This window comes from Chrysemys picta, chromosome 10 (assembly GCF_011386835.1).
Source record: "Chrysemys picta bellii isolate R12L10 chromosome 10, ASM1138683v2, whole genome shotgun sequence".
Lineage (NCBI taxonomy): Eukaryota > Metazoa > Chordata > Testudines > Emydidae > Chrysemys > Chrysemys picta.
In genome coordinates, this window is record NC_088800.1 from 51,558,315 (window position 1) to 51,573,852 (window position 15,538).

Below are 15,538 nucleotides of genomic sequence, written 5' to 3' on the forward strand. Positions count from 1 at the left end.
TCGAAGGGGTGCAGACAAACCCCAGCAAGGCTAACTGACTTGTTCAAGGTCACACAGCTAGTCAGGCAAATCCAGAAACTTTTCAGGCCACTGCTCTTACTTGCCCATGTTTCCTCTTGTATGGCTCCTGATCACTTGCTTCCCTGTAACAACGTAACAAATTAAATCTCTTATAAAAAAATAAGGTAGCAAAGGCCAGTCCTAGCGAGTTTCCCTACTGGGTCACAGCTGGAGCCTGGCTCCATCTTCCACAAGGCAGTGTCAATACAGCCTTGGAGGAATGTTGGCTTGAGCAAAGGTTGAAGAATGAGGAGAGTTTTATTAACAGGGCCCCTCTACTGCAGGTTCCCAGGCCATTGCTGCAGGAATCTTTACTCAGTTTATTGAATGGGGGAAATTTCATGACTCACATACTTGGTGCTTTGTAGCATAACCGGCTACTACAATTTCCTTCCAATTAGTTTTCAGAGAAGACAACCTAGTCTAGTAGTTTGAGCATGAGGAGACAGGAGTTCTCTTTCCAGCTCTGCCGCTGAGTCACTGCCTGTGAGCTTAGCCAAGTTACTTCACCTGCGTGCCTCCACTTCCTCATCTGGAAGCATGCCCTCATGGGTAAAGTGCTTTGAGGTCTGATGAAAAGGTATTGTAGATGCCAAGTAGGATTATTTAAATAAAGAGCCTACACGCCCTGGATCAACATAGAAAACAGAGCTTTGGGATCCATCCACAAAGCATGTATTACAAAACAACATGTTTATTAGGCAGGATACAAACATTTAAAACCCCTGATTTCTTTTCCCTTCACTAGGCTCAGTCTGTGTCCCTATGGCAACGCTCCCAGTTGCTAGGTAGTTCCAAACGGTGGTTGGGGCAGCCATCTGCCAAGCAGGAGTTTAGTCTTCACATTAGCTGGAGCTCATTATGCTACAGCACTGGCTCAAAAGTCAGCTTTCTAAAAATCACTGTAAAAGCCCTAAAAACAATCCCTATCAAACCCTCAGGGAAATCTAGAACATGTGTGTAATGAAGGACTGCACGAGCTGCCTGCCCCAGAGCAGGGCCCTTCCAATAGGTTAAACTTCTCACAGTTTTAGTCAGTTTCTTGAGATCTGAAAAGCCACAAAGAAGAACATAAATTGGGATGGAGCATGACCAGCCCCTTCTACTCTGTTACTCAGTGCTAATGCTGTTGGCAGTGCCACCTGGAGCCAATTTACTTGGGTCTGACTCTAAGCTGAGACAAGGGCCAAGTCTCTATGTGAATTGGTTAGATTGTGCAAGGGCTGAATTTGGTTCGATACCTTGGTGGCTACCAACAAATTTTACAGCCTCCAAGCTGGGAGAGACATTTTAGCCAGCACAGATTTAGGTGGACTTGATCATCCGTGTGCTGCCTGATCTAGCAAGACCACATCCTCTACCCACCTTTGATCCCAAGGTGATAGACACCACAGAGAGACCTAAGAGCAGAAGCAGGGCTGGTCCTACTGATATGGGCTTAGACTAGCCATGGGAGCCTCTGAAGGTGGCAAATTGTCAGAACTCAGCAAAACTAGAGCTACACCTATGCCTCCAAGGAGGGGACGGAGTGAGTGTTCACTGCTCAGTCAGTGTCCCTGAGAAAGTGGAGCTCTAGGAGCCTGCTTTAATGGACGAGCATGGCGTGAGGCTGGGCAGCTCTCTACCTAAAGAGAAGATGTGCACATCTTCATTCCTCCTGCCTCAACAGTCTGCGAGCCGCAGGGACACAGAGAGAGGCAAAGCCAATCTGGCCAGGTTAGGCACATTTGGCATCAAAGAACAGAGCCACAAATTCTGATCTTGCTCCAGCCTTTGGGAACAGCCAGCCAACCAGCTCTCCTTGTACTGAGCAGTGACCCTCAGGACATCTTAACCCTTTCAGAACTGCCGAGTTCCCTGGTGATGATAAATGGGAACAGTATTAGGGAGAGAGACCCAAGGCCAGCATGTGAGGCTCCCCAGCTGTGAGGAAGCAGGGTGGGACATCACTCTTCCTGACAGGAAGTCCTATTCCCTGCTGCCAAAAACTTTCCTTGAACCCACATGCATGTTCTCCACAAGACCCAGCACCCATTCTCAACACAACTAGAGATGGGGAGGAAACTGATCACAAAGAAGGGGAGGGAGGGGCAGGGTGCTCAGGTGGGGAAGGAGGGCTGAGGAATGGAAAATGAGCACCCTCAGTGCTCTAAGGGTTAACACAAGCCCCACTGGAGCAGTCAGAGTCCCTTTAGCCCTCCTTCTAGATCTTCACACCCAGTGCAGAGAGAAGCCTCCTCCCTTGCTTACCATGTTAGACTCACGTGCGGAGGGGAGATCAGATAACAAGGCCATGGTCACCACTGCCCGCTGAAGTACCATATTCCACTATTCCTGGGGCACGGGGGTGACTGTGCTTCCCCCAACCTGCTATCCCCGTAGGAAACGCCTTACCTAAGGCACCACCTTGAGGTCCACCGAGTCATAAGCCGAAGCTTTCCTCATCTCCAGTGGCTTCCCCAAGAGCTTTCGCAGTGCCTCGTAGTCTGGCTCCTCTTCAAAGGCCAAGGCCATTGCTTGCTGCAGGTAGTTGTGCAGGGCATCTGCAAAGTGGTACAGACACTCACAGGAATGGCTGTGGTTCTCCAGAGCAGCAGCCCCAGCACTCACTCCCTGCGTTGCTAAGCCAGATGCTAAACAACACTTCCGCAGGGGCTTTTCCCACCAGACCCCTCCTCTGCACTGATGGGGGAACTCAGGCCCAGAGAGGGAAGCACCTTGCCCAAGGTCACCCAATGAGTCAGCAGCAGAACCGGGACTAGAACCAAGGTCTCCCTGTTCCCGCTCACTTGCTTTAACCCCTGGCCAGCATCCCACTGTAGCAAGACTCAGAATCACCACCTCATGCTGCATGGACGCTGACGCAGGGGCATACAGGTCACCCTCATTCCAGCACGATGCAGAGCAAGGAGAAAAACTGGATCCATGGGGGAGCCTGAGAGCTGGCTATGTCACCCCACACAGATATCAGGGATCTTTCTGGAGGTCCCATGGCCTCCCTGGACAGGACCTACAAGGGCAACTCTCGCGGTCAAGGCTACTAGTTCATGAGCAGACTGGCACTGCAGCAAAGGGTTTAGAATGACTATGGTCAGACACAGCCCATCAGCTGAGACTGCATGGGGGACACAGGACAGTTTCTAGCTTCAGTGAACAATCAGCCCTTACACACAGCGACCACTAGGTCCCGCAGCCACTCTCAGTACAAGTCCATACCTGGAGTTGGTTTTCGGCCGAAGCACAGTCGCAGAAGCCCGACCACGTCTGTTTTGTACCTACAGCGTTTAGCACACACACAATGCCATTAAACAAGAAAGAAGGGACTGAGCGCCTGAACAAACTGCCCCCAGCGATGGGGACAGGTGAAAGCGGTGCAAGATGACCAGCTCAGCTCTCACTCTCCAGCCCATTTTGCCCACACAGTGATTTCAGGGTGGGTCCTGCTTCCACTGCGGTCAAGAGGAGTTTGGCCAGCTACTTCCATGGGAGGCAGCACTTACAGTCACAGATTTCAGACACCCCAAGATCTGCACCAGGGCTATTGAGTCCCCCATTAGTTCTGAACTCCCTTCCCTCACTGCTTTCCTCCCAGGGCCCCCCAGAAGGCAGGGTCCCCAACCCCAGGGCTCACCTCTCTTTCTGCTCCATGACCTTGTGCACATCAGCCAGCTCGTCAGTCCAGGGCAGGAAGCCACACAGCCACTTCACCATGCAGTAGCCCAGAGACTGCAGGTCACTCCGGCGAGATGGTCCTGATGGGAGAGAGAGAGAAACCCAGCAGCTCAAGAAACAGTGAGAAAAGCAGAGTTTGGGAGTAATACCCAAAAAGGCCTGGTTCAAGGGGGTCCCTCCCCCCAAGGGGACAGTATAGAACTGAGCTCTGGAAAGCATAAGGCTGAACAGCAGGAAACATTTCCTAGTAGAGTGGCCTAGTAGTTTGAGTCAGGATTCCTGGGTTCTCTTTCCAGCTCAGCCACCAATTCACTGCAACTTTGGGAGCACCTCTTCACCAATTTGTGCCTCAGCTCTTCTTTGAGTGATGGTCCCTATTGTATTCCACTGAAGGTTACGCATGCACAGCACGCGCCTGGAGTCGCAGAATCTGTAGTGGTGTCTGTTGGTCCACACATGCGCCCTGACTCGCTTATGCTTCTGTCCGAGGTGATAAAGGGTGGGGCGAATCGGCCAACCCTGTCTCCAGTTCCTTCTCACCACTGTGCGGTCCAGGTCAGAACCGCCAATGTCCTCCTCTCTGAGCAGGTTGAGCACTTCATCTCCACAAGCATCTCATGGAGATGGCCATGAGACCACAATTGGACCCAGGTTGGGGAACCCCCCCTGCCCTGTACATCGGCCTGAATCAGCAAGGAATGCACTCTGCCGAGCTTTACAGATACCCATTAAACCAGCACCCATTGTCCTGGATTTCCACTCCCCTACATGGCTGGGTTACCACGACCTTGCATGGGATGGAAACATTCTCCCACCATGTCACGCTCCTGCCTGAGTCATGCGGCGACTGTGGAAGTAGCAGAGCAGCTGCATGGGAGGAGGGAGCAGCAGGTTGACCAGAGAGGAAGGTGTTACCAACAACTAATGGAAGAATAGTGAGGGGGAAGGCGACAGGCAGAGGGAGCCCCGGGCAAGCAGGGATGTCCAAGGAGGACAGCTGTCACAGCCTTGCCAACCCATCAGGGACTGTGGTCTCACCAGCTCCCCTGTGCCCATCCAGGCTGATGAACTCAATGGTGCCCTCGTGAGGAGTCCTGCTGCCTTCACGCTGAGCCACATGCTTTCCTCCCGGGCAGTATCGGAATGCAAAGCAGTAACCCGCCAGGGTGACCTAGGGGAGAGAGAGAGAGAGACTGCGAATGTCTTCCTGGGCGACCGCGCAAGGGGAAGAAGGAGAGCGCTGCTGCTCTGGGAGAACCAGGGAGCCCCTCACCTCCCAAAGTCCCCTCTCCAGTTTACGTGATCCTCTCTCCTCCAAGAGATTCCACCCCTTATCCCTACACCACCCCTTAAGATGCAGAGACTGAAGGGAGCCCAAAATCCTTTCCCTGGCGGGTGAACACGTGGGGTACAGTGATCCTTGCAATCCCACACACAGCACCTGCTATGGGGCAGCACTGACACAGGGTGCAACCAGGAATCAACCCTCCCCTTCATAAGAGAATGCTCTGGCTAGGGCATAGCCCCACTTCTCCTGCTACCTCTCTCTGCTCCTGCTGTTCTCATTTCCTACCTCAGCGAGGTCGTTTGGGTTCACATAGATGTTCTCTGCTGTGACGTCCCCATGCACATACTCGTTTCCATGGATGTATTCCAGGGAGTCTAGCTAGGGGCAGAACAAGAGACATCAGACCCACGCACAGCCCTTCAGCTACAGCATCTTCCCCAGGCTCTTGGCAGCTGGCAGACTAAGGAGCAGGCTAACTGCACAGCCTCTTCCACTCTGCTTTTCCATGTTGGGAGGCACTTGAGAAATTCAGGGGGGCCCCATTCACTCTGTCTCCTAATTTCCTTGGGGTAGAACATTAACAGACCCACAAGTTCATCACCAACAGCTCCAGCCAGCCCCATGCCCTAGTACCATGTTACACTATTCAGAGATCAGAGACTGGAGCCCTGCTCAGTCTGCTGTACCTGATCTTCAAAAGTGCTTAGCAAAAGTTGCTCTTTCCCATTGACTTCAGTGGGATTTGTGGGTGCTCAGTGCTTCAGAAAGTCTGGCCCTCAGGAAGTTACTCTAGTAAGTTTGACCAATTTCACTTAGCTCTTTTGTGCGTGTGTTTAGAAAGTGATGATGTTTCCCTAACATTCCCCTGGAGGCCATGCACTAAGCAGCCGCTGCACATGACTCACCCATGATGCATTGATCCCAACCCTGACCTGCACTGGAACTAGCATCCTTGCAAAGGCCAGAGAGAATCCAGCTCTGAACAACCCCCAAAAGCATTGGCCTGCCACATACCACCCTGATGGCGATCTGGAAAACCGGTTTCTCCGTCAGTAGGTTTGTGGCATTGTCCAGGATTGACTGAACAGTTCGCCCTAACTCAGGGAACACCAGAAACCTGTGAGAGAGGAGAGAAGAGCACGTTGCATTTGGTCAGCACCTGTCATGGGAGGGTCTCAAAGCTTATTTGGGTAGCTCAGCTACCAATCTTGACCTGAATTGGTTTCCCTTTCTCTCTTGTATTTGACAACAGAACCTGTTTGTGGAGGGGAAAGGGAGAGACGCTGGCAGGTCAGCATTCCCTCTGAAGTACTGTTGACAGACTACCACGTTCCTCTCCACACAGAGCCCACAGGCAAAGACAGTCAAGATGCCAGGCGAGGGAGAAGGGACAGAAGGAAGGAGAATTCCTGGGAAGAGGAGGTGGAAGAGAGAGAAGTCACTATGTGCACAGGGAGCGGGAGAGGGTTAGCAGCAGCATGAAAGAAGATGCAAAAGCAAGAGCAGAAGAAGGGGATGAAGGAAGAGGCTGGGAGAGAGAATGGCAGGAAGCAGACAGCAGGAGGGTAGCACTTGATGCAGGTCAGCGCAGCGGGAGGGGAAGAGGACTTTACCTGATACAGTTTGGAGAGATTAACTGGGAGGAGAGACAAGGAGGCCCAGGAAGTCGGGGTTACAGTAATCAGATGAGAGAGGGCCAATGCATAGACAATGGGTCAGTAGCTGGGGGGAGACAGAAAAGAGTGGTATTGTGAGGGAGAAGCGAGAGGCTGCAGCAAGAGCCTGGCATTGGAGAGCAAGGAGATAAAGAGAATAGTGGATTCCTGGGCAGGAGGGAACTCCCCAGCTGTCTCTATCTGGCAGCTCACAATCCTGCCTTACCTGTAGTTACTCTCATGGAGTCCAAAGCCAATGCAATTTGGGATCCCCAGCAAGGGCACCGAGTGCATCCTCTTCCACTTATCCACTAGGAGGGAGACAACAGGACAGATGGGCACAGCTTTGCCATGCTGCTGGCTAAGGAACTCTGCAAACAGTGAGGACACCCACCCAGTGCCTTTCCTTCCCCTGCAGATACAGACCCTCTGCGCTGGGCAATCGAAAGTTCAAGGCTCATCCTGTCACCTGAGCCGCCCTCATAAAAGCCAGCGTAGCAGGCAACCAGACGTGATACTAAAAGCTCTGTGCGAATCAGTGGCAGGCAGCAAGAGTTACAGGAAGGGTAGGATGAGGGAAGGGGGAGAGGGGTGTGGGGATGCCAGATCCAGGCCAGGGAAGGGGGAGAGTGTGGGATGCTACAGCCCTAGGTACTCTGAGAAGGGGAATGGCATGGAGACCTATGTCCCACATATAAGGGTGGTGGTAATCACAAAGGGGCAGGTTTGACCTGGATCCCTACTACTGCTGCTGCCCAGGCCCCAGACTTCATGCGCTGACTGGAGTGCCCAAGCTTAGCTAGCTGGACAGAGAGCAGCTCTGCACAGCCAGGGTTGATGGAACAGCCATGGGATGGGCTCTTGTCAATCCCAGAGGGTGCAGAGTTAAACAGCTGTCAGTGAGACAGAGACAACTCTTCAGCAGGGGAACTCCTCTGAGTGCAGCAGGGAAAAACACCGAGCTGGGAATGGGAAGGTGCTGCCCAACAGATACCCTGAGGTTTCCTGCTCCTGGGAGAGTCATTTCTAAACACACTGGTTAGCACTCAACACTCTTTGAGGCACAGGTCAGCCAATGATTTGAATCACCTGAGTCTAGACTTTGGAGTGTCCCCTAGCAGATGCACAGGGAGGACCTGCAGGTTGGGAACCCAACCATCCAGGAATGGCACTTACCTGTGATTTTCTTTGCTGCTCGCTGCAGGAAGATCTGCTCATTGTAGATTCTGCCATCTTTGGCGTCCTGAGGGTTGGGAGGAGAGAAAGATGAAGCTGCACTGTTTTACATTCAGCGACGTGCTGCGTCAGTATCACCACCACGTCCATTTACTAGGGAGCATGCGAGCGTAAGAATCCTGCCCTAACCCTTCTCATCTATGGATCTCAGTGCTGCACTGAGGGGTCTAAGGAGAGGGGGAGTCACCCAGCAGGTCAGTGGCAGAGCTAAGAACAGAACATGGTCTCCTGCCTCTCAGTCCAGTGCCTCATCTACTGAACCACACCAACTCCCACTATCAATACAGCACAGCTAACCCAAGCATGAGAAGGCCTCAAGACAGACAGTTCAAGTGCTACTGCTCAGTGCTCTCTGCAGGTACCTAAGTGCCCCAGAGAATGAAGACAGCCCTCTAAACTGGTCAGAACTGTGTGATCCTGCAGCTCTTTCTGCAGTAGGAGCCTTCCAATTGAGGAGCTTACTGAAGTTTGGTTCTATGAATTTCCTCAGGCCATTCAGGGCTGGTGGAAGGAGCCAGGTGACAGCCTTGAAGGTGAAACTATTTGTCCACAGTAGGGGCATGGCCATATCAGATAACATGGGAATTCTAACAACAGGGGCTGCACTGAACCCCTAAAGGACACTCCCCCTGTAGTTCGGCCTGCCAAGAAGTACCAGAAATCTGGCAACGAAGGTCGTTCTCAAGCCACTTCCAGCCCCTGAGAAGCTGCAGCCAAATGTCTGGGTGCTGTACTGAGCCCCAAACCCTCTGGGGTTTCCAGAACGCCTTCTTACATACCAGCATGTGTCTGTCCACATACATTCGGTATTGCTCTTTTGTCACTGCAGTTCCCTAATGGCCTGAATGTATTATCCAGAAGCTGCAGGATGCCACATGCTAGCTTAGGAGAGACATCACAGAGTGGGAGAGATGACAATTTCAGATCCACTGGCCCAGTTTTATATCATTAGCCCCGCCCAATGTGGCCAGTAGTGCTGTAAATCGGCAGCTGGTAGGTGGTGCAGATTAACAAACTGCAGAATTCTTTCAGTACCTCCCAACCAAGAGTATTTTGGCTGGTAGAACGTGCACAGAACCTGTCCTGCTTTCTAAACCCTCAACACCCACCGCTGAGACCTGGTGTCCATGAACAAAAACAGTGTCCTTCCATATCCCATAATCCTTTGCCACTGCAAAGGGAGGGATTTGGGCCATAGAAACAATGCAGTGTCGGGGCAGATGGGATGGGTGGTGCTGGCGTGGGAGGGGACTGCTGAATGGGAGAGTTGGTACTGCTCTACAGTACTGTCAACACACAGAGATGAAGGTTTCCTGGCAATCTGTTAGTTCTATGTGGCGTTAAACATTTCTGTTAACCCTTTGTTGGAGAAGGCTCCCCAGTAATGTTTTCCTCTGCACCTTTTAACTGGTTCTTCCCTGGCACAGTTCCAGTGACACTATTCCACTGACTATAAAAGTGGATACATTCTTCCTAAAATCATCCCTGGGTTTTGCCAATGACAATTTCTAAATCCCATTAACCAGAAGAGCCAAGGCAGACACAGGACAGTGACCTGGATACCACTCTGGCTCATGCATTGTCAAGAACAGTCAACGAAATTCCAATTGCAGACTATTTATGATTGGGAATGATGCCAGTTCTGGAGAGCCTGGCTGGACTGGCAGATGCCAGGGGACCTGACACAGGGTAACAAATTTAGATCAATCAGCATTTGACTTTATAAACTCATTCTGGCATCAAAGAGAGGTGACAGCTACAGAAGAGCTCAATGTTAGATCTACAGTCACTTTCCAGACTACAGAGTGTTCAGTAGTTCTGGGGACAAAAAACAACACAAAACACACACACGCCAGGGTTTTAAATAACACTTTCTAGAGTTTTGTTGTTGTTAACCTTTACAAAACAGACTTAAAGAAGATCCTATGACATATTAAATTTATAAACAAAGGGGACAAAGTCTACCCTCATTTACAACCAGGAAATCAACAGGACTGCAGAGGTGTAATGGAGGGTAGAATTTAGCTTTGTAATCTAAAGGGCAGCCCCTTTGGGGTGGCTTTTTTAAATCCTTAGATCTGTTTTCCTTACAGCTTTGTTCACTACTATGTATTAAGGGCCTCCTGATCCAGCTTCCATTGAAGTCTAAGCAAGACACCTAGGGGAGTTGTACTGGGTCTTTAACCTATGCGGTTTATTTCCTTATTTCTCTGACTAACTTCACCTGCAACAACAAAGACGATGATGCTAGCTAACACTGTGAAATCTTATGGAGCATAAGACTAGAGGGAACCATTACAGTCATCTGAGTTTCTGCATTCTACCACTCCTTTCGCCATGATACCAGCAGTGCTGATAGGTCAGACCAAAGGGCCCCATACACGGAACAGACCAGAACTCACAAGTTTGAGAAAGTATCTTTGCTTTTGAGGGCAGGCTCCAGATGCTGATTGTGCTGTGGAAGGATGGAACAAATGAGGTTACAGGTGCATGGGACAAAAGTAGTTGCAATGCTAGCTGCTCAGAAACTGGTGCAAGAGTGGCTTGATTCTCAGTTATCCTCTGCCTCCCTCACCTTGGAACTGTGAAAATACCATCTGTGGAGGCCTCTTTGCAAGTGGCTGCATGACAATTCCCATCTTGCTTCAGAGTTACAGGACCTTTGTCTCAACTCTCTCCAGACACTGCTAAAGCAACAAGCACTGGAGCACCTAGGCATGGGGGTAGTATCAAGGGACTCTGCTCTTTAAACGTGGTATGCAAATAAAATGATTCATCAGTACCAGGAGAGAGATGCGCCACGGGCCTCTGACAAAACACAAATATAGAAAACTGTGTAAGATCCCAAGCCAATGAGAGAGCTGCCAAGGGTGCATGTTATCCTCTCCTATGGACAGGAGATGGATCAATGGCTTTCAACCCTTCAATGGTGTCCCTTTCCATATAAGCAGAGTATGGAACAGCTATGGCCTCCTCCAAGGCTCAGAACCTGTTGTTTCCACTTGTGTGTGACATGTGGTGGAAGAGGGATACTTTAAAATGGAGAGAAGAATTAATAGTCTAACCCTCAGATTTTAAATACTACCACTACCCAGACATATGCTGGGTAGAACTTTGGATGCATTTCCAGCATCCTTTGCAGAGGGCATCTCTTTGGAAGACCTGCTGCAGACAGAGCAAAGGATTCTTGCTGCACTGTACATGGCAATCAGGGAGTCTGCTGAGCAGAAAGAGTCAGAGGAGGCAGAATCAGGATGGAGAAGGGCAGCTAAATCCCTTATTTACCTAAGATGCAAATTCACCTGTGATTGGCTCTGTCTGCAAACTGGGAAGTGTCAGCAAGAGGCTTCAATCATGATCTCTTTCAAAAAGCAGTTCCCCCTCTCTCCACATCCCCCGAGGGAACCTCCCCAGGAGGCTGAGCTTTCAGCATACCACAAGAAGAGAAGAAGGGAGGGATACTCTTCCTCTACTCCCCACCCCCCATCATCCTCCTCCTCCCTCAAATAGCATCCCAGCATGAGATTGCACAGCACCTTCATACATCAGCCCATACTCGCTCTGGTTCAGAAGCTTCCCCAGTTTCCACTGCTTGCTGTTCTGGTCGGTCAGGATCTTGCCCTCTGAGAGAGGTGCCACGGAGGTGGACTTGGGCCGCCGGGGAGATCGGGGACTGAATTTTGCTTTGGAGAAGAGACAAAAGCAGGGCTCTGATCAGATAACAGGGCACTACAGACAGAGTGAGTCCGGCTGCTCTCCAGCACACCACAGTTCAGATTCCAACCAGAGACACTGTGATAATACCAACCCAGCCTGATACAGCTCCCCATCTCTCACTCCCAGACACTTCACCCTGCTCCCTCAGTGAGGCCCTGGGTTTCACGTATTCTCCTTCCAGCAGTGGACAATCAAACATCTCTTGTAACCCATCCATACCACCCTGTACCTCAGCCAGGAGGTAGGGAAGGGAAGGGACAGGATGGCAGAATGACACAAGGGCTGAACAAGCCATCTCTGTAGTGCTCCAGCGCTACCCTAAGTGCCATGAGTGCCTGTCTGCCCCACACCTACATGAGCACAGCAGTGCTGAGGAACACCCCAGCTCTCACCCTTGGATGCCACCTTGGTACTTGGGGAAGCAGCCTGTGGGCTCCAAGCCTCCTCTTCAGTCGAAGTGGAAGCTGGTATTTTCTCAGAAGATATCCACTCCACTGTCTTTCTTTCTGCCGGAAGTGGCTCATTCTGCCTCAGGGCTGAACGATTAAAGAAACAAACCCGCACAATGCCGTCCACATTATTCCAATGATTGTCAATCATAACACTCCGCACTTACAGCACCTTCCATTCACGGGGCTCAAAGCCCTTTACGGTGAAATGCCTCACACCCACCCTGCACCACAGAACAGGTCAGTGCTGTTAGCCCCATTTTACAGATGGAGGAACTGAGGCACAGAGGAAGTCACATAGTGAGCCTGTGGCAGAGCTGGTTCAGAACCCAGGAGTCCTGGGACTCTGCTCCTCAGGTCAGATTGCATTCACTCCCCTCTACTGCACTGCCATCAAAGGCAACAATTTTGCACACCCTAAAGCAGGCAATAAGAGGATCTATTCAGACAGATGTGTACTTGGTATGCCAATGCTCCACAACTGCTTGTAATCAGGGGGCTTTGGCTAATCTGGAATCTCTATACAATGAGGCTGCTGTTTAACCCAATCTTACCTACCTTTCAGTGAGGACAAAGAGGCATCTGGAGTGAGTTGCATTGGCTCCTCATCATCTTCTTCTTTAGGCAGCTTATTCCCACAGACAGGGCAGAAATGAAATGCCGTCTCTACCTTCTGGCCACATTGTGGGCAAAAGTTGATCATTCTGAAAAACAAACCAAGGCAAAGCAGGGTAGAGAGGGAAAGGTGTCAGAGCTGAAGTGAGAAGTCAACTTTTCAAAGGTTTTTCTGGTGTTTTGGTGACTGCGTCTCTGGAGAAAGGGGTTTACTAAGAGGAGACGTCCATTCAGCCACCATCGGAGGCTCTCAGCATGCATATTATTGTAAGAGCAAACGTGTAATGAACTAAGCTGCAAAGATCAGGAAAATGAGGCACACAGAGAAGAAATTATTTAAAGACCACACAGTGCATCGGTGGCAGAGAGCTGATAGAGAGGGATAGCTCAGTGGTTTGAGCATTGGCCTGCTAAACCTAGAGTTGTAAGCTCAATCCTTGAGGGGGCCATTTAGGGATCTGGGGCAAAAATCTGTCTGGGGATTGGCCCTGTTTTGAGCAGGGGGTTGGACTAGATAAACCACCTGAGGTCCCTTCCAACCCTGATATTCTATGAACCCAGGAGTCCTCATTCCAGCCACTAGATAATGCTACAAGTGGAGTCTCCAAACTAGCACTGGGAAAGCATCTGCCTTTATCAACATCACTATTATCAACCTCAACAGAAAGTGAGACAGTTTCTGCACCATCTGGGGCAGGAGTCCCAATACAGCTGAGTTTGCTAGGACTCAGCATGCACTCTGCCCCTCTCCTATCCATCTGGGCAATGCATAAATGGTCACTAAAGCTCCCAAAGGTAGCAGCTCATTTGCTAACTGAATCTTTCTTTTCCTACTGCAGGGAAATCCTTTAGTGTGTGTGAACACTGGGGAATAGGAGGGCACTGGGAACGGGCAGGGCTCCCAGTATGGTATTTGTGGAGAAGTCACAGAGAGACCCTGGGTCCCATGATGAATTGCCAGGATTACAGCAGCACCGTTGCAGAGCAGGGAGTAGCACCAGAGGATGGGGAAGAGGTTAGGTCCATGCCAACACCCTCAAGTGACAATAGGGCTGCAAAATCAAGTCTTACACTGGGCCTTTCATCTGCCAGGGCTGGGCCTATAGATAAACCCAAAGCAGTGTCATAAACACTGCAGTCCCATTACCTAGGCAGCCCCCCTGGGTTCCTGCCCAGCCCCAAAGCCCCCATCACCTGGAGGCACTCCTGCCCTGGAGACCCTGTCCAACACCAGATTACCCTATAGCCCCCACCCGACATCTGTCTAGCTCTGCATCTCCTGTCACCCAGAGCCACCTGCTGCCCAGTCCCTATCACTGAACTGCTCTCTGGTGTCCCTGCCCAGCACTCCCACCACCCTGGGCTCCTACCTAGCTCTGTAGCCCCAACACCCTGACCTACCAGAACCCTGGAAAGCTCCCATCACCCTAGGGTGCCCCTTGTCCCACATCACCATCAGACACCGACCCATCCCACCCCAGCCCCAAGCACCTGCCTGGCCCCCCATTCCCCAGGGTTCCCCCCGGCCCCGCGGCCTAGGAGCGGGTCTGGGGCCCTACCCGTGCGCTGCCCGCTTCCGGGCCCGGCAACTCGCTTCTCGCCTGGGCCGCCCCGGCCTGGACACACCGCGCCGGGCCGCTGCAGCCGGGCTGGGGAGGGCCGCGGGGATCGCTCGGCGCCTGGCGCCCGCCCGCTCCGCCAGCAGCGGCAACCTCCTGCCGCCTCGGCCGCGTCTTCCCATGGCCGCCGCCGCTGCACCGCCCCGCCCCTCCTCCCCGCACCTCTGACCCCAGCAGAGTCCCGGGCTCAGCTCCAAATCGGGCGGGGCCTGCACGGGCAGCCTGGCTGTGGGGGTCTCACGCCTTTGGCCCTGCAAGCTGAAGCTCTGCGCCTGGGTCCGGGAGTAGGCGAGGCTCTCAGCAGTGACTTGCAAAGCTAATGGCAAGGTGCTGGCCCTCCTGTTCGTGGGGAAGGGGGGACGTGACCCTCGTGTACCCCAAGGTCAGATACCAAGGGCAAGTCACAAGACCCCAACTGCCCTGATTTGTAAGCAAGTCTCGTGAGTTTGGAGACTTGACTCACTGTTTGGAGCTGGCAGTACTGCAGCTTAGGAAACCCAAGGAGGGGAGGGAGGGAGTGTCACTTCTCTATCCTTCCTCTCCTACGTCAGTTCAGGCAGTGTCTTTACCTAGCTCTGGTGTTCTGTTTGCAGAATTGTTGGAAGAGAGATATATCTCATAGAGCTGGAACAGACCCTGAAAGGTCATCAAGTCCAGTCCCCTGCCTTTACTAGCAGGACCAAGTACCGATTTTTGCCCCAGATCCCTAAGTGGTCCCCTCAAGGATTGAACTCACAACCCAGGGTTTAGCAGGCCAATGCTCAAACCACTGAGCTATCCCTCCCCACTACGTTGAGTAAATAATTACTGACAAAAACTAGAAATATCTACACTACTTCAAAGTTAGATTCCAGGTAGATGTTTGGCAGGTAGGAATATTCTGTTTGGAAATAATCACATTAAGTAGTTTGGGCCAGTTTCTGTTTAACACTGGCACCTCATTGATTTGACCTTTGGTTTAAGCTCTTAATTGCTAGATTTATCCAAATGTGATGCATTGGGTAGCCATCAGAAAAAAATCAATATGTGCAGGTACTTGCAGATCTCACACCTGTAGAAAAATTAATAGATTTCTTCATGTAGATTAAAATGCACAGGTAAAGCAGATACACTGGTGAAGTAAGTCACTAGGGGTCAGTTTCTGTTGTGATCGCTAGATGGGAGACCCAATGCATCTGCATGGAGCTCCACTGAAGTCAGTGGGGTTCAGTCTATGCAGGGTCATAG

The 15,538-nt window shown here is 51.4% G+C and overlaps 1 protein-coding gene across 5 annotated transcripts; it reads right to left on the reverse strand.

Annotated features, from left to right (window-relative positions):
• Positions 1-719: 719 nt before the first annotated feature.
• On the reverse strand, positions 720-14,867 carry VRK3 (VRK serine/threonine kinase 3). Of its 5 annotated transcripts, none has more exons than XM_065558683.1 (14): positions 14,775-14,867; positions 12,636-12,781; positions 12,021-12,164; positions 11,448-11,594; positions 10,314-10,366; positions 7,852-7,918; positions 6,902-6,986; positions 6,035-6,137; positions 5,306-5,398; positions 4,771-4,903; positions 3,692-3,812; positions 3,277-3,335; positions 2,455-2,603; positions 720-1,109 (listed from the first exon to the last, which is right to left on the reverse strand). In XM_065558683.1, the coding sequence occupies exons 2-13, from the start codon at positions 12,778-12,780 to the stop codon at positions 2,455-2,457; spliced, it is 1,299 nt and encodes a 432-aa protein (XP_065414755.1). In that variant the 5' UTR covers position 12,781; positions 14,775-14,867; the 3' UTR covers positions 720-1,109. The 5 variants fall into 5 exon arrangements, 4 of the variants coding, with proteins under 4 accessions (XP_065414755.1, XP_065414756.1, XP_005286508.3 ...); XM_065558684.1 differs by lacking the exon at positions 14,775-14,867 and adding an exon at positions 14,474-14,624; XM_005286451.4 differs by lacking the exon at positions 14,775-14,867 and adding an exon at positions 14,252-14,465.
• Positions 14,868-15,538: the final 671 nt, after the last annotated feature.